This window comes from Oncorhynchus mykiss, chromosome 15 (genome assembly GCF_057628025.1).
Source record: "Oncorhynchus mykiss isolate SJ-2025 chromosome 15, ASM5762802v1, whole genome shotgun sequence".
In the NCBI taxonomy this organism is placed as follows: domain Eukaryota; kingdom Metazoa; phylum Chordata; class Actinopteri; order Salmoniformes; family Salmonidae; genus Oncorhynchus; species Oncorhynchus mykiss.
In genome coordinates, this window is record NC_143036.1 from 73,677,254 (window position 1) to 73,696,749 (window position 19,496).

The window sequence follows — 19,496 nt, forward strand, 5'->3', positions numbered from 1 at the left end:
GTGTTCATATTGAAGCCTAGATGTTCATTACACTCTGGGAATGCGCACTGCGCACCTACCTATACAGCACATTCTGATTTCATCCGTGCATCCAGAGCCATATTTAAACAGGCCTCCAGCTCTGGTGCACCTGTCGTTGCTGCCCATCTTTTCTCGGCCGCCCGTACAACATGTCATAGACAGACGATGCTTGCAGGGTTACCCAACCACATAGCGCCGGGCGGCCAAACTGATGTTTCTTGAAGGTATGTAGCTATCAATGGAGCAGCAAATTCAGGGTGAGTCGTCAGGCAAATACGACGCTACTACCAGCTACCAGCACTTGTTGCTGCTGCGCAGAACTACTGCGCATCATCGGGCGAGAGATAGTGGCCGAATTGCCAATAGGAAAGTATTGGACCTAATTTTCTGAACATAATTAACAATGGAAAAAAAATGGTAACCAAAAAATATTGTAAGGGACAATGAGTTTACAACTCAATTATAGTGGCAATGGCAGTTCGGAGCGGGAGGACGCGGGAGGAACTGATGAGACAGGTGAACACGACTTTGCGCTTATAAAAGCTGGGGTTTTGGGATTGATTTTTGTCTTAGCCACATGTGGGAATTTGTGCCTTCTGCATGCACTTTGGAGGAAGCGCAAGATGAATACAAGGACCCAACTGTTCCTTCTGCACCTGTGTTTTGCGGACCTAGTGGTCGCTTTCTTCCAAGTCCTACCGCAGCTCTGTATGGAGATTACGCACCGGTTCCGGGGCTCAGATTTCGTCTGTAGGTCGGTGAAATATCTTCAGGTGGTTGGGATGTTCGCCTCCACATACATGATAGTGGCCATGACCATAGATCGGTACCATGCGGTCTGCAAACCCATGGTGTCGTTCTTGAAGGGTTCTTTTAAGAGGTACGTCGCCATAGGCGCAGCGTGGCTGGTCTCTCTGGCTTTCAGCACTCCGCAACTCTTCATCTTCTCTCTCCAAGAACTAGAGGACAACCTGTATGATTGTTGGGCGACATTTATCGAACCTTGGGGTTCTAAAATATACATCAGCTGGATTACTTTATCAGTGTTTGTTCTCCCGGTTATCATCTTGCTGTACTGCCAGATTAAAATATGCACGGGGATATACTTTAACATGAAGAGAAAGGCGCTCCAGGCTTCCACGAGCGACAGGCGCACGGGCACCAAAGGGGTCTCGAGCGCGATGTTGAAGACGGTCAAAATGACATTCGTCATCATTATGGTCTACTCGATATGCTGGAGCCCCTTCTTTGTGGTCCAGTTGTGGTCTGCATGGAGTCCCAGTACAGCGCCCACAAATGGTAAATTCGATTGTATTTGTGTACCTGCTTGTCATTTTACTACATTGTTAGGAGCACAGGTATCTAGAAGCCACGGGTATCTAGAAGCCACGGGTATCTAGAAGCCACGGGTATCTAGAAGCCACGGGTATCTAGAAGCCACGGGTATCTAGAAGCCACGGGTATCTAGAAGCCACGGGTATCTAGAAGCCACGGGTATCTAGAAGCCACGGGTATCTAGAAGCCACGGGTATCTAGAAGCCACGGGTATCTAGAAGCCACGGGTATCTAGAAGCCACGGGTATCTAGAAGCCACAGGTATCTAGAAGCCACGGGTATCTAGAAGCCACGGGTATCTAGAAGCCACGGGTATCTAGAAGCCACAGGTATCCAGAAGCCACAGGTATCCAGAAGCCACAGGTATCCAGAAGCCACAGGTATCTAGAAGCCACATGTATCCAGAAGCCACAAGTATCTAGTTTAATCACACTGATTGGCCTCCAGTTCCATTGATTTGCATGACCTTTCCCATTCTTTCTGTGGATTCCTGTAGTGCTATTTTTATCATGCCATATCTCCCCCCCCCCCCTCTCTCTCTCTCTCTCTCTCTCTCAGGTCCACTGTTTGTCATCATCATGCTGCTTGCCAGTCTAAACAGCTGTACCAACCCCTGGATCTATCTTTACTACAGCTAGGAGACACTATAGCTCTGGCCCAGGGCGCTACTTTCAGCTTCACAGAAGGCTCAGCATCAGCAAGCCACACATAACACCATGGACCAGAGCTATTGATGGACCATGTGGGCAATATGCTCCACTGCTTCACCTTGTACTGTATGTAGCATTTCTTTGATGTCATTGAAGACCCATGGTTTAGACACATGGAAATATTTTTAAATATCCTCGTTGATTCAACATCAATATTGAAATGTCAAGCCGACCATTTTAGCTCTCAGCAGTAAGCAAATGTAATGTATGTTCTGTCAAGCTAATATTCTATCAGAGGTGCAGGAACTGGAGCAGTAGAACATTTGAGGTGGCGGGACTCAGTTCCGGTGAGCTCCTGTCCTAATCAATCACTGATTATCTGGGATGACTGGCCACCAGAAAAACTATTGTGAGGAAGGATATGGGCATCGGTGAACAACGAATGGTTGCTTTGTGAGTATAATGTATATTCTTATCACGATCTGGTCCATATATTTATTGATGTGTTTGAGCTCTGACATGTCTTTACATAGATATCTGTATGTTCTCTGTTTTGTGTAATGCAACAATAAAACACGTCTGTACATGATTTGAATAATTCACTGAACACGTCTGAATGTATCTATCTACTAATACGAACATTATTTTAAAATTCTGGTGCAAAACTCTGTTCAGGACGAGTGTAAATGTTTCCTGTAGGTGGGGTCATGTGGTTGTGCTGACTGTGTTTCCTGTAGGTGGGGTCATGTGGTTGTGCTGACTGTGTTTCCTGTAGGTGGGGTCATGTGGTTGTGCTGACTGTGTTTCATGTTGAACATTACTCTGCTCAGGAGGAGTGTAAATGTTTCCTGTAGGTGGGGTCATGTGGTTGTGCTGACTGTGTTTCATGTTGAACACTACTCTACTGTTGTGTTGATTGCTTCTGCCTTCTCGACCAGGCCTCCCGTGAGACTCTGTGTCTCAAATGGCTTTTCCTGGTTAAATAAAGGTGAAATAAAAAGTTCCACAGGGAAGTGAAATAATTCAGGGGTTTCTGGGAAAGCACACTGTCAAAAGAATAACTCCAATGACTGACATATGCTTGTGCTCTCTCCCTTCTAGCTTCAAACAAAATGGTATGACACATGCAGGCAGGGTTGGGGAGTATCTGATTACATGTAATCTGATAACCATCAGTTACGTTACTGGCAATAATATTGTAATCAGATTACAGATGCTGTTGAAATACTAGATGGTTACGTCTTCCATTACTTTTAAATTCAAAAAGGATGTTTGCAGGAAAAAATACATTATGACACCTCAATGACACCTCATTCCTCAATGACATTAAATTGTAAAAATACGCAAGTTAAAGTTTGTTCCACCTGTGCAAGTCTGACCACCAATCAGAGAGCACTATGATGACACACCAAATGATGACCACCAATCAGAGAGCACTATGACACACCAAATGATGACCGTCAATCAGAGAGCACTATGATGACACACCAAATGATGACCACCAATCAGAGAGCACTATGATGACACACCAAATGATGACCACCAATCAGAGAGCACTATGATGACACACCAAATGATGACCACCAATCAGAGACTACTATGATGACACACATTTGATGGATCCATTTTGTCTTCTTCTAATGCCTCTTAAAGGGAAAATAATCAGATGACATTACTGAGTTTGGGCAATCCAAAGTTACATTACTGATTACAATGTTGGACAGACAACTAATAACTGTAACGGATTACATTTAGAAAGTAACCCACCCGACCCTGCATGCATGCTATTGACAGTTTGGTAACACTTTATGTTAAGGTCCCTTAATAAACAATATAGAAACAGTTTGTAAAGAGATGACTTAGCACTTATTCATCATTATTCCTACATTTGTAAATGTCATTAAGAAATCTCTAAATAGTCATTTACGCATTTATAAACGTTATTTTAAATGATTTATTAACGATTTATGAGATCATTCATAAATTGTTTCATCATAGTATGTTAACTAGTAAATGATTAATCATCTACAATTAATGTACTTATTTGTCAACCTAAGTTATTGTCAACATAAGATTATTGATCATGTATTTGTTAATGGTTGATTAATGGTTTGACTCAGCATATATTTACATATTTATAAATGTATTTATATACAGTATGTCATGAATGGTATATTTATTCATTGTTAATGAGTACATTTATAAATGTGAGAACATTTACTTACTAATACCTCAGTTGATGATTAATTTAAATCCTTATAAACTATTTACTAATTATTAATAAGCTATTTTGCAGCCCCTAATCTAATGTTGTGAATCCAATGAGTTGCTTTAGCATTACCTAGCCTAGCATGCTGACGAAAAATGCAGTTTAATGAAAAACAAGCATTATTTAAATCTTCTCAGTTTTGTGGCTTGGATAATGGGATAATTAGGAGTACAAGCAACACCTTCTATTCACGGATTGACATACGTTTTTCAAGTCAAAACCCTCATCCGTCCCTGAGGTGAAAACATATTGGACAGTTATGATTTGAAGGCAGACTGAACTTCAAGTTGAGTCTTGGCTAACTAAACACAGTAACATAGAGCACCAGTCTAAAGTCTGGACACGCCTACTCATTCAAGGGTTTTTCTTTATTTTTACTATTTTCTACATTGGAGAATAATAGTGGAGACATCAGAACTATAAAATAACACACATGTAGTAACCAGAATAGTGTTAAACAAATCAAAATATATTTTATATTTGAGATTCTTCAAAGTAGCCACCCTTTGCCTTGATGACAGCTCTGCACACTCTTGGCATTCTCTCAACCAGCTTCATGAGGTAGTCTTTTGACTGCTACTGTATATAAACTACTACTGTATATAAATACATAGATAAAAATGTATATAAATGGTGAGTCAAACCATTAATCAACCATTAACAAATGCCTTATAACTAATCTTATGAGTTGACAATAACTCCTTTATAACAATGTTGTTATGATTGCTCCTGGCTGTGGTTTTTTTCATGGTCACTTACTGTGAATTTCAGACTGCCTGAATAACAGACCATGAAATGACATACACAAGACGATCTATTCTCTTCCCAAACGTTTATCCATCTTGTAAACATGCAGACAATAGAACAAAGGACTTGATTGCAAATTGCCTGTGAGGAAGAGAAATGCCTTTCATGTTCACTTTGAAAGCTATCATCATACTTCAGCAAGTGTGTGGTACATGGCCAATATACCACGGCTAAGGGCTGTGTCCAGGCACTCTGTGTTGCGTTGCGCTTCAGAACAGCCCTTAGCCGTGGTGTATTGGTCATATACCACACCCCCTCATGCCAGTATAGGATATGTAGTATGGCTTGTCCAACGGGTTTCATAACCACTACCTGCATTCACGTAATGACTGTACTTTGTCTTTAAGGGGGCAGGCTGCGTTTCCTACATCCATCTTTGGGCTTTGAAATTAATTATATCTACCCATCGATTCTTAAAGAATATTACTTAGGAATGACCTATGAGTTTAGTTTAATTGTCGTACCCTATCAGAACCCAATCGAAAAACTTGTTTTACTCCAATATTTGTAAACAATGCAATTGTAAACAGTGTATAGCCTCAAAACATGGTTAAACATATAGTTCTCCCTCAGCTTTTTACCAAAACAGTGGTGTGGTGCTGCTTTAATATAGTTTATAAAGACCCACTGTTCCTAAGACATGGCTCCTACATGTTACTGTATGTGCTGTACTGTAGGGTTTCTTCTACAGGTTACAGTTAGATTACCGCGCCTGTCACTCACCTGCCTTTATAGAATTAACTGAAGGTATATTACCGCGCCTGTCACTCACCTGCCTTTATAGAATTAACTGAAGGTATATTACCGCGCCTGTCACTCACCTGCCTTTATAGAATTAACTGAAGGTATATTACCGCGCCTGTCACTCACCTGCCTTTATAGAATTAACTGAAGTTAGATTACCTCACCTGTCACTCACCTGCCTTTATAGAATTAACTGAAGGTATATTACCGCGCCTGTCACTCACCTGCCTTTATAGAATTAACTGAAGTTATATTACCTCACCTGCCTTTATAGAATTAACTGAAGTTAGATTACCTCACCTGCCTTTATAGAATTAACTGAAGTTAGATTACCGCGCCTGTCACTCACCTGCCTTTATAGAATTAACTGAAGTTAGATTACCACACCTGTCACTCACCTGCCTTTATAGAATTAACTGAAGTTAGATTACCTCACCTGCCTTTATAGAATTAACTGAAGTTAGATTACCTCACCTGTCACTCACCTGCCTTTATAGAATTAACTGAAGTTAGATTACCACACCTGTCACTCACCTGCCTTTATAGAATTAACTGAAGTTAGATTACCTCACCTGCCTTTATAGAATTAACTGAAGTTAGATTACCTCACCTGTCACTCACCTGCCTTTATAGAATTAACTGAAGTTAGATTACCACACCTGTCACTCACCTGCCTTTATAGAATTAACTGAAGTTAGATTACCACACCTGTCACTCACCTGCCTTTATAGAATTAACTGAAGTTAGATTACCACACCTGTCACTCACCTGCCTTTATAGAATTAACTGAAGTTAGATTATCTCACCTGCCTTTATAGAATTAACTGAAGTTAGATTACCGCGCCTGTCACTCACCTGCCTTTATAGAATTAACTGAAGTTATATTACCTCACCTGCCTTTATAGAATTAACTGAAGTTAGATTACCGCGCCTGTCACTCACCTGCCTTTATAGAATTAACTGAAGTTATATTACCTCACCTGCCTTTATAGAATTAACTTAAGTTAGATTACCTCACCTGTCACTCACCTGCCTTTATAGAATTAACTGAAGTTAGATTACCTCGCCTGTCACTCACCTGCCTTTATAGAATTAACTGAAGAACATGTTGTTCATTTACTTGATGAACAAGCCTCAATTAGCCTTGATGGACACCGACTGAGCATTCAATACAAAATCAATTAAGAGACTTCTCTCCCAGCCAATCAGTCCCAATTACAGATGATTTCTAATGAACAATGACGGGAACACCTGTCAGCAACCACAGGTTTGTTTACTTGGCTCGTCTTGTACTGCAAACAAACACTCAATTTGGACTCTTCATTGGCTTCTATGGTTCAGAGTGGTTACTGTGGGGCTTTTGTGTCTCCATGGCAATTGTAGGCTAAGCTATATTAGCATGTCTTGGGAGTGGTTATGGCCACTCCTCCCCGTTGACACTGTAGTGGTTCTAAGTGTGCTTGTGAGCGAGCAAGAGCGAGAGAGACAGAGACAGAGAGAGAGAGACTGTAGTGGTCCTCAGACCCTTCTTTAGTCCCTCTGTGATCAGACATGTCATCCTCTATCTCCAGGAGAGACCAACAGCTCTGTGATCAGACATGTCATCCTCCATCTCCAGGAGAGATCAACAGCTCTGTGATCAGACATGTCATCCTCTATCTCCAGGAGAGATCAACAGCTCTGTGATCAGACATGTCCTCCTCCATCTCCAGGAGAGATCAACAGCTCTGTGATCAGACATGTCATCCTCCATCTCCAGGAGAGACCAACAGCTCTGTGATCAGACATGTCATCCTCTATCTCCAGGAGAGATCAACAGCTCTGTGATCAGACATGTCATCCTCTATCTCCAGGAGAGACCAACAGCTCTGTGATCAGACATGTCATCCTCCATCTCCAGGAGAGATCAACAGCTCTGTGATCAGACATGTCATCTTCCATCTCCAGGAGAGACCAACAGCTGTGATCAGACATGTCAACCTCCATCTCCAGGAGAGATCAACAGCTCTGTGATCAGACATGTCATCCTCCATCTCCAGGAGAGATCAACAGCTGTGATCAGACATGTCAACCTCCATCTCCAGGAGAGACCAACAGTCAGGCTTAACATGAAGCTTGAGTGATCGTTAAAGAATTCCCTGGTATGTCCATCTTATCCCTTCACATACATTAAAAGCACAGTCTCAGAGATAGATTGGATGTCTTCATGTGGGCATCCCAAATGGCTCCCTATTCCCCATATAGGGTTATGGTCATAAGTAGTGCACTATAAAGGGAATAGGGTGCCATTTGGGACATACCCATGGTGAATGAATTGGATGTCTTCGTGTCTCATCTCCTCCACCCTCAGTGGGTTGGTTAACAGCCGGATGCATCTGGTTTTCAGGGGAAATAGGAAGTCTGTGACGGGACTTCCGCTTTAGGACGTCAACAAGGCAACACTCCCTCTTAACTCCTCCTCCATATTTATTGGATTGGTTCAACAGTGCAGAAGAGAACCTCCCCCGACAGTACATTCTTCTCATCAGGACCAGAGAGAAACGCCCGCTGCGGCAGGTTACTGATGTGCATGAAACACGTGGAACAGCGCCATGACTCAATTGAACCAATAATGATCGTGTAAATACGTCCAGAAAACACTTTTTTTTCCTCTTGCTGGAGTCATTTTTCTCAAATGAAAATCAAAAAACGACTGACCTGTTCTGACAACATCATGCATAATACATGTTTATACTTTAGACTCGAGGTGATTAGTAGCTTGCCTTCAACTACTAGAAGTGTACTCTGTCTTTGAATGGACGTAACACAGTGGATGGATGCTTCATTTAGCATTAACCTTTCACAAACAACAACACCATCAAAAGACTTCTCACTCTGAAATGAAATTAGACTCTAAGTACAGAACAAACAATGGCCCCCATTAAGTCTGTTTGTTTAGAGTCTTGACTGATGCGTTGGAATAATGCTAAACACCTCATTTATTCACACGAGTCGTTCAGGCAAGTGCAGTCAGAGAGCGTGTTCCAAATGGGCCAGAGTAGTGTGTTACACAGCCCCTTTGGGAAGCAGACCAGGCCTCGGGTCCCAGGGATGGAAGGCGTTTCTCTCAGGGGATGGAGGCAGAAAGATGCAGGGGTGAATCCTAACGAATGTTGACGTAGTCGTGCAGCGATGTCAACGGGAGACTAAGTGAACATTTGGCATCTAATGATAGCCTTTAGAAAGGTCAGTTATGACGAATGCATCAGCATATAATTAGCATTGATAAAAATGGACCTAACAACCACTTTTGTTATGACTACGGCTACAATTAAAGTAAGTGCTTTTCTAAGGCAAAAAGTCAGTGCTTAGATGTTCAGTTCAACCATACCTGGAGTTCTCCCTGTATCCACACAAACCCTGTGAATCGGCTGCTGCTCCAGAAACATGGATCTATGAGTTAGCAGCTAACTGTCCAAAACGGCCTGAAATAACTTCACAGTTCTGAAGTTTCCAATAAAAACAACCATTAGAAAAAATAGCTTTCTTAATCAACCAGAACATCAACAGTTACATGTGGCTGCTAATCAAAGTTAGCTGGCTAAGTTAATCATCCTGCTGTCTGAAATACCCCACTGGGTTGGTGCAGTGCAGACATAACGCCTGCCCGATGGCAGTTTGCATTCTGCATAGGATCTAGGATACAAACAGGATGAGACTATCACTTGGCAACAGACAGAGCTGCAGTCAGATGACCAGGAGAGAGCCTAAAGGCAGAAGAGTGAGGAGCAACATCAGATTGCCATTTTGAGGGCCATGTTCTAATGTAATATAAAGTTCATTAGATGTGTTGCGAACACAAAGGTACTGCATTGAAACACACAAGCACAGCAATTAACATCTGGAATTGAATAAATGTTGTTTTCCTATGACCGACATGATTGGTTGTTGTGTGTGTCCTTGTATTTGTGCTGCTGCTACATTCTATTGGACAGACACAGAACAAGGGCGTGGGCCAATCATCTAGAGCCAAAGACAGGACCTATAGGCCAATCTTTACATTATCAAAGTCAACCTATATGATTTTAAATCGTCAGTGAAGTCCCCAGCTTCTTCATTACTGCTCAAAAGTTCTTCTCGGATATCAATAACATTGCTGTGAAGTTGACTTTGCAGCATTGCAGACTAGTAATCAATCAGTCATCTCAGTGTACATGCTGTTCTTTTTACCCGAGATCAATAAACTGGGAAAGTGACAATGTCGTGTGTCTTCAGAGTGGCTCTGTGAGGCGTGTGACGTTTCTCTTATAGATCTCAGGTCCAAATTACAGCGTGTCGTCTCCACTGTGATTAGAGCTCCCTTCATCTCACAATTGTCTACAGGCAGCCCTTCCTACAAGCAGCCCTTCATACAAGCAGCCCTTCCTACAAGCAGCCCTTCCTACAAGCAGCCCTTCCTACAAGCAGCCCTTCATACAAGCAGCCCTTCCTACAAGCAGCCCTTCCTACAAGCAGCCCTTCCTACAAGCAGCCCTTCCTACAAGCAGCCCTTCCTACAGGCAGCCCTTCCTACAAGCAGCCCTTCCTACAAGCAGCCCTTCCTACAAGCAGCCCTTCCTACAAGCAGCCCTTCCTACAAGCAGCCCTTCCTACAGGCAGCCCTTCCTACAGGCAGCCCTTCCTACAGGCAGCCCTTCCTACAAGCAGCCCTTCCTACAAGCAGCCCTTCCTACAAGCAGCCCTTCCTACAGGCAGCCCTTCCTACAGGCAGCCCTTCCTACAGGCAGCCCTTCCTACAAGCAGCCCTTCCTACAAGCAGCCCTTCCTACAAGCATACAAGCAGCCCTTCCTACAAGCAGCCCTTCCTACAAGCAGCCCTTCCTACAAGCAGCCCTTCCTACAGGCAGCCCTTCCTACAAGCAGCCCTTCCTACAGGCAGCCCTTCCTACAAGCAGCCCTTCCTACAAGCAGCCCTTCCTACAGGCAGCCCTTCCTACAGGCAGCCCTTCTATTCTATTCTGCTTTATGTGTCTGCTATATCTCTCTACTGTTGCTCCTATGGAATGCTAGTGGTTGCTCACATTATGTTTCACTACAAGTGAAATGAAACGGTCAGTTCTGGTTCGAGGTTACGCCACGTTCATAACAACTGTCAACTCGGAAATCTCAGACTTCAGTGCGTTCAAAACATCTGTGAATTCGGATTAAAACGAGCTCCGAGCTCTGGGAAAAATAGTTTTGAACGGTCGTTCAACTCGGAATTCCAAGTCGGGAACTCAGGCCTCTGAAGCCCGGGAACTCAGGCCTCTGAAGCCCGGGAACTCAGGCCTCTGAAGCCCGGGAACTCAGGCCTCTGAAGCCCGGGAACTCAGGCCTCTGAAGCTCGGGAACTCAGGCCTCTGAAGCCCGGGAACTCAGGCCTCTGAAGCCCGGGAACTCAGGCCTCTGAAGCCCGGGAACTCAGGCCTCTGAAGCCCGGGAACTCCATAAAATATAAGGTCAAATCATAATGTCAGCGATCCACAGGTAGGAAGGTCAGAGTGTGACGACCCTCCCACTCTGTCTGCCGTATTTTGTCTTTGTTCTCGTTTCCTTCCTTATTAGGATGCCGGTGGGCGGAGTTGAGAGGGTCGTCAGCTACATGGGAAACACCTGGGCCCAGGTGTTTCCCAGGATAAATACACCCCTTCCCCATTCATGGAGGAGACTCTCTCCATGCAGACATTTGTAGATTGTGTTGTGGTTCTTGTTGACTTTTTGTTTGTTTGCTTTGGCACCTTTCAACACCCTGCATTATCACATTCATGCATGCAAAACACTCACTTACACTACTGATTACTGATTACACACATCATTGTATATTTTCCTTAGTTGCTTCAGTTAATAAATATCTTTTGTTACTCCTTATCTCCACGTTGTCTCCCTTTGTTACGGGCTTTGAGCCGGTTCGTGACAAGAGCTCCAGAAAGAGTCGGAGCTAGACCCCCCCCAGCTGCATAAAGCTCCAACATGAAGCTCACTGACGTCATGATTTGACCCCCCTCCAGTTGTCTTGAAAGCACCATCAGTTTCATCATGACACGTGTGATGTCATTGCCATTGATAAAAGGGTTGCAGGTAATGTAAGCCATTTCCATCAAGAAAGAGGACCGCAGTGTTGCATTTTCAGTGATGAGAAATCAGTTGACCATTTAATTTCTTTATGGAAAGAAGTAGAGGACGCCCAACCAATGGGAGTCAAGGAGCAACCAGTTACATCATCAAAAAGGTGCAAAGCTTGTTTAACATTCAAATATATGATTTTATTTGAGAAAGTATTAAAAGCTTGACGTTTCGGCCTTCAATGGTCTTCACCAGAACCGGTTAATTTATCAGAACCTGTCTATTTAAGGAAATTGACGAAGGCCCGAAACGTCAAGCTTTTAATAGTTGCTTGAATAAAAAATATATTTTGCATAGTGAGCGTTGCACCTTTTCCTATTCAACCATTTAATTAGAACCAAGAAGATGCACCTAAAACGGTGTAGTCGTCTCAGTCACTCGGATACGTACCGTAGGCTGCTTGTTATTATCCAAATAAATATAAAACATTAGTGAAAAACACCTTTTCATACATTAATAACCAGTAAGGATCCGTATGACCGCACAGTAGATTTGATTTGATATACGAATACTATACCATTGAATAAAACAAGCAGCCAATCTGTAGCACAAGAATAGGGAATATCACGTCCCTTAAAACGCTCCAAATTACACCACTAATATTGACAATATGTCAGTCAGTGATGTCGAAACATGAAACAGTAGTGCATCGTGCCAGGGCCTGTCCTAAAGACACAGTGCCACCTAGCGGAGACAAACGGAAGAGCTAGAACGAGCTGGAGAACAGATTGTAGCCTTGGCCAACGTTCTTTGAGAAGGGCCTCACTACTAGTAAGTAATATAACTCTGGTGAAACATGTAAACAGATAATAAATAAGTACAAGTGATTGAGACTGTAATAACCCTGTAATAACCCTGTAATAACCCTGTAATAACTAGACAAAATACATCTCATTAGAAAGACCGTTGTTAATGGAAACAGAGCACTAAGGTTAAGACATCAGAGCAACGCAGAAGTAATATAGTCCTCTAGTAATTTCTGCTTTTCTTTTAAAACAATGTTGCTCTTCTTCAGATGTGCCATCTCGCTCTCAAGCGATCGTATTTTAGCCATGGTGCTTTCCTCTCTCCTATCCAGCTCCATGATCTTGGTGTGGAGGCTGGCTGTCTTCCTCCACAGCTGTTCCTGGTCCGTGTCCTGTTTGGAGTAGGAGTGCTCGTACACAGAGATGTGTCCCCCCTCCCCGGGGCCCTCCTCCCGGTCTCCCACCCACTCCTCCCTCCGCAGCTCCAGAGGGAAGATCCTAAACGTCTGACCGAGGGCCACATGGAGGGCGTCCACCGTGGCTTCACATTCAGAGAAACGGCCGACAGGGACGACGGATTCACAGCAGAGCACAGTCACAGTGGAGTCCAGTGTATCCAGCTGCTGCAGTGTCTGTGTCTCACCAGACAGGTTCAAGCATGAGGCTGTCAGTATCCCACCACTGTCTCCAGATAGTTCTCTGTTCACCTCACACACTGCAGCCTGGGTCTCTGAGAGCATCACCTCCCCCAGGACCATTTCACTAGGAGTAGAGGCCTCTGTGTCTGAAACAAGCGGTCTTTCATATAACAGTGTAGTGACCGTAGATTCACTGGCATCCTCAGGGTTAAGGACAGGAGTAACACTCACCACGACTGGTTCCACTCTGACTGACCTTTTCAGAATCAGAGGTGTATTCTTGCCAGGAGGGGAGGGGGAGCGGATGAGTTCAATGTTGGCGTTGCATATCCTGGTTTTGGGCTTGGTGGTGTTCTTACTGGTGGAAACGGTTTTATCTTCGTCCTGGGGGGAAAGACTGATGATTAAACACAAACAGAAATCATGCTGTCATAATATAGCCGTGTATAGTGCTGTAATTGATGTATTTTTATTTGGGGGGATTTGTGTGTTATTTTGTATTATTAGGTTACTGCATTGTTGGATCTAGAAATGAAAGCGTTTCACTGTAAAATATGTTGTACGACCGATACAATGTGATGTTGCACTTTAATCAATTCCAGGGATGGTTCAATTCAAAATCAAGGCAGTCAACTTAAAAAACAATTCAAAATCAAGGCAGTCAACTTAAAAAACTATTCAAAATCAAGGCAGTCAACTTAAAAAACAATTCAAAATCAAGGCAGTCAACTTAAAAAACAATTCAAAATCAAGGCAGTCAACTTAAAAAACTATTCAAAATCAAGGCAGTCAACTTAAAAAACTATTCAAAATCAAGGCAGTCAACTTAAAAAACTATTCAAAATCAAGGCAGTCAACTTAAAAAACAATTCCAAATGTGAAAAAACAGCATCTATTTTCAATGACTTCTCAGTAAACTGAGGAGTAGAAGATATTCATTTCAAAACTTTTTTTTCCATTGTTGAATTTTAAATGAAAATAAATTCCTGAATCGACTGGCTTCACATTGAATTGACCCCAGCCCCGATGAATCCCAAAGAAAATATCCCCACACAATGCTTTGTACACTGAAATGACGATCAGCGTAAAATGCATGATCAAACTAATGTGAAACTCTAATAGCTGTCACTATTCTGGAAATGTGCATTAAGACTTCTGATAATTTTGTTGGGTGTCACAGAAGGGGTGTCTGTCTACTTACATCGTGTGTGTGAGGGAAGATGGTAGGGAAGGCCGTGTGTTTCAGGTACCGGATCCCCCATCGCAGGTCAAAGCAGTCCTCAGTGAAATGTTCACTACACAGGTACTGGTGTCTGCTGGGGGTCCACTCCTCTCGCTTCATGTTGTCTACCCATATCTGCAGCCTGACCTCATCTTGCAAAGGGAACCTGTGTGAGGAGACAATACAAACATGTTGTTAAGACAGCTACATTTGTTGACATGCCCTATTTCGATTTGTCAGCCCCATCCAAATGATCAAGATTACATACAACGCATTGCTTCTGTAACGTTACTAGTGTTTCAGCCTAGGCTGAAGACCAAGAAACACAATAACAACAAATGCAGCACCAGTCATTCGTCAATTGTTATACACAAAGGTAAACAAAGGAGGCTTTGTGTTTTTCTATGACAGCTAACTATTTGTTCTGAGGGCACTGCTGGATACACAACGCTAGCCAGCAACCAATATGAGCATGCTCGTTAAGCTAGCTAGAAGTAGGACTGTATCTGCACATAGAAACGTGATGGGAAAATAATAGATACCGTACGGGTAAAAGCTTATTCTCTTGTTTTCTTTAGCGGGTGTTCCTCCACGATTTTTGCAAAGTTTTACAGCACAGTAACGGGGCATATTTCACCTGAAAATACATTAAACGTCTGTACGCGGAAGTCTTTCGGTCTTCCTCTACTGTATGGCTGCGGCAGAGAAGAGAGTTGCTGCGGCACGTAAGTTGTGGCTTAGTGTCCAAATGACACTGCCATCTAGCGCTTGGCGGTGGAACTGCCATTCTGCATTTAGATGTTACAGTTTTTTTACAATCACTTTAGCACTAATTTCGGAACCTTGATGTCATTTTTCAAAACTCTATACACAAAACTCACAACCAATGATCAAAATGCAAACTTTTCAAAACTCTAACACTTTTTCCAATTGCTTGGATACAGTACACATAAAGCTAAGAGCATTTGTTCATTTAACTAAAATGACCTGTTCAAAGTGACACAACTTAACATCAAAGTATTACCATTTCAAAATGCAATTCACACATTACATCTGAGATGACTGTCTATTCACACATTACATCTGAGATGACTGTCTATTCACACATTACATCTGAGATGACTGTCTATTCACACATTACATCTGAGATGACTGTCTATTCACACATTACATCTAAGATGACTGTCTATTCACACATTACATCTGAGATGACTGTCTATTCACACATTACATCTGAGATGACTGTCTATTCACACATTACATCTGAGATGACTGTCTATTCACACATTACATCTGAGATGACTGTCTATTCACACATTACATCTGAGATGACTGTCTATTCACACATTACATCTGAGATGACTGTCTATTCACACATTACATCTGAGATGACTGTCTATTCACACATTACATCTGAGATGACTGTCTATTCACACATTACATCTGAGATGACTGTCTATTCACACACTACATCTGAGATGACTGTCTATTCACACATTACATCTGAGATGACTGTCTATTCACACATTACATCTGAGATGACTGTCTATTCACACATTACATCTGAGATGACTGTCTATTCACACATTACATCTGAGATGACTGTCTATTCACACATTACATCTGAGATGACTGTCTATTCACACATTACATCTGAGATGACTGTCTATTCACACATTACATCTGAGATGACTGTCTATTCACACATTACATCTGAGATGACTGTCTATTCACACATTACATCTGAGATGACTGTCTATTCACACATTACATCTGAGATGACTGTCTATTCACACATTACATCTGAGATGACTGTCTATTCACACATTACATCTGAGATGACTGTCTATTCACACATTACATCTGAGATGACTGTCTATTCACACATTACATCTGAGATGACTGTCTATTCACACATTACATCTGAGATGACTGTCTATTCACACATTACATCTGAGATGACTGTCTATTCACACATTACATCTGAGATGACTGTCTATTCACACATTACATCTGAGATGACTGTCTATTCACACATTACATCTGAGATGACTGTCTATTCACGCATTACATCTGAGATGACTGTCTATTCACACATTACATCTGAGATGACTGTCTATTCACGCATTACATCTGAGATGACTGTCTATTCACACATTACATCTGAGATGACTGTCTATTCACACATTACATCTGAGATGACTGTCTATTCACACATTACATCTGAGATGACTGTCTATTCACACATTACATCTGAGATGACTGTCTATTCACACATTACATCTGAGATGACTGTCTATTCACACATTACATCTGAGATGACTGTCTATTCACACATTACATCTGAGATGACTGTCTATTCACACATTACATCTGAGATGACTGTCTATTCACACATTACATCTGAGATGACTGTCTATTCACACATTACATCTGAGATGACTGTCTATTCACACATTACATCTGAGATGACTGTCTATTCACACATTACATCTGAGATGACTGTCTATTCACACATTACATCTGAGATGACTGTCTATTCACACATTACATCTGAGATGACTGTCTATTCACACATTACATCTGAGATGACTGTCTATTCACACATTACATCTGAGATGACTGTCTATTCACACATTACATCTGAGATGACTGTCTATTCACACATTACATCTGAGATGACTGTCTATTCACACATTACATCTGAGATGACTGTCTATTCACACATTACATCTGAGATGACTGTCTATTCACACATTACATCTGAGATGACTGTCTATTCACACACTACATCTGAGACGACTGTCTATTCACACATTACATCTGAGATGACTGTCTATTCACACATTACATCTGAGATGACTGTCTATTCACACATTACATCTGAGATGACTGTCTATTCACACATTACATCTGAGATGACTGTCTATTCACACATTACATCTGAGATGACTGTCTATTCACACATTACATCTGAGATGACTGTCTATTCACACATTACATCTGAGATGACTGTCTATTCACACATTACATCTGAGATGACTGTCTACTCACACATTACATCTGAGATGACTGTCTATTCACACATTACATCTGAGATGACTGTCTATTCACACATTACATCTGAGATGACTGTCTATTCACACACTACATCTGAGATGACTGTCTATTCACACATTACATCTGAGATGACTGTCTATTCACACATTACATCTGAGATGACTGTCTATTCACACATTACATCTGAGGTGACTGTCTATTCACACATTACATCTGAGATGACTGTCAATTCATTTCATTACAATGATCTAACTATCAATTGATACAACTGATCAAAATGATGAGTAACTGTTGCATTACTCTTAATGTGTAGTTTTATGGAAACTGACAAACAATATTCCATGTTTAGATCATGAAAGTTTCTGGATAATGAGATCCATTGACACCAATTACCGTGGAACATGAACCAATTGGACTACATTATCTATGGATGTAATATTTCATCAACATTCTTTATCAAACACTGTTTCTATGGTCCCATGTACCACTTTTCCAGATCATGTTTTCAGATCTGACATTACTGTACACTCACCAGCCACTTTATTAGGTACACCTATCTAGTACTGGGTAGGACCCCTTTTGCCTCCACAACAGCCTGAATTATTCACGGTGTTGTACATTAAGAGATGCCCTTCTGCACACCACTGTTTTAAACAGCTGTTATTTGAGCATTTGTGGCCTTTCTGTTAGCTGGAATGAGTCTGGACATTCTCCTCTGACCTCTCTCATTAACAAGGTGTTTTTGACCACAGAACTGCCGCTCACTGAATGTGTTTTGTTTATCACACCATTCTCTGTAAACTCTAGAGACTGTAGTGTGTAAAAATCCCAGGAAGGCAGCTGTTTCTGAGATGCTGGAATCACCATGTGTGGCATCAACAATCATACCACGGTCAAAGTTGCTTAGATTACGCATGTTTCCCATTCTAATGTTTGGTCGAACAATAACTAAAGCTCTCTACTCTATATACTCTATATATTGAGTTGCAGGCAGCCACATGATTCGCTGTTCGAATGTAACCTTCCTTGATGGGCTAAATCAGGTCTGTAGAGCTGTAGACCTATGTCATTGTGTGGGATAATGTCAGGTTCCACCATGCTCAAATGGTGCAAGCATGGTTTCAGGCCCATCCACAATTTACCACCCTGTACTTACCCCCATACTCTCCTTTCCTAAAAACCCGATTGAGGAATTTTTCTCCACATGGAGGTATATGAAAGGCGCCCTCACGAACAGGCCACCCTTCTCCAGGCCATGGATGACGCATGCAATGACATCACGGCAGACCAGTGTCAGGCCTGGATTCACCATGCAATGACATCACAGCAGACCAGTGTCAGGCCTGGATTCACCATGCAATGACATCACTGCAGACCAGTGTCAGGCCTGGATTCACCATGCAATGACATCACTGCAGACCAGTGTCAGGCCTGGATTTGCCCTGCCCGAAGATTCTTCCCAAGAGGTTTGGCTAATGAAAACATCCATTGTGATGTGCATGAGAACCTATGGCCAAATCCACAAGACAAGGTTGAGGGAAATTTAGAAGTACAGTAGTCAATCCTTTGTTTAGCTTTTTACAGTAAGCCAGGTGAGGAACACTGCAGTTGATGTTTTACAGTAAGCCAGGTGAGGAACACTGCAGTGATGTTTTACAGTAAGCCCGGTGAGGAACACTGCAGTGATGTTTTACAGTAAGCCCGGTGAGGAACACTGCAGTGATGTTTTACAGTAAGCCCGGTGAGGAACACTGCAGTGATGTTTTACAGTAAGCCCGGTGAGGAACACTGCAGTGATGTTTTACAGTAAGCCCGGTGAGGAACACTGCAGTGATGTTTTACAGTAAGCCAGGTGAGGAACAC

The 19,496-nt window shown here is 42.2% G+C and overlaps 2 protein-coding genes across 4 annotated transcripts; one reads left to right on the forward strand and one right to left on the reverse strand.

Annotated features, from left to right (window-relative positions):
* The first annotated feature begins 464 nt into the window (after positions 1-464).
* LOC110500987 (uncharacterized) lies at positions 465-10,907 on the forward strand. The gene is made up of 2 exons (XM_090199044.1): positions 465-1,320; positions 10,117-10,907. The coding sequence occupies exons 1-2, from the start codon at positions 465-467 to the stop codon at positions 10,905-10,907; spliced, it is 1,647 nt and encodes a 548-aa protein (XP_090055170.1).
* A 1,055-nt stretch (positions 10,908-11,962) lies between these two features.
* LOC110490628 (THAP domain-containing protein 5) lies at positions 11,963-15,307 on the reverse strand. 3 transcript variants are annotated; one of them, XM_021564084.3, is made up of 3 exons: positions 15,121-15,307; positions 14,553-14,739; positions 11,963-13,735 (listed from the first exon to the last, which is right to left on the reverse strand). In XM_021564084.3, the coding sequence occupies exons 1-3, from the start codon at positions 15,201-15,203 to the stop codon at positions 12,908-12,910; spliced, it is 1,098 nt and encodes a 365-aa protein (XP_021419759.3). In that variant the 5' UTR covers positions 15,204-15,307; the 3' UTR covers positions 11,963-12,907. The 3 variants fall into 3 exon arrangements, with proteins under 3 accessions (XP_021419759.3, XP_021419760.3, XP_090055313.1); XM_021564085.3 differs by having other exon boundaries at positions 15,116-15,276; XM_090199187.1 differs by having other exon boundaries at positions 15,211-15,273.
* Positions 15,308-19,496: the final 4,189 nt, after the last annotated feature.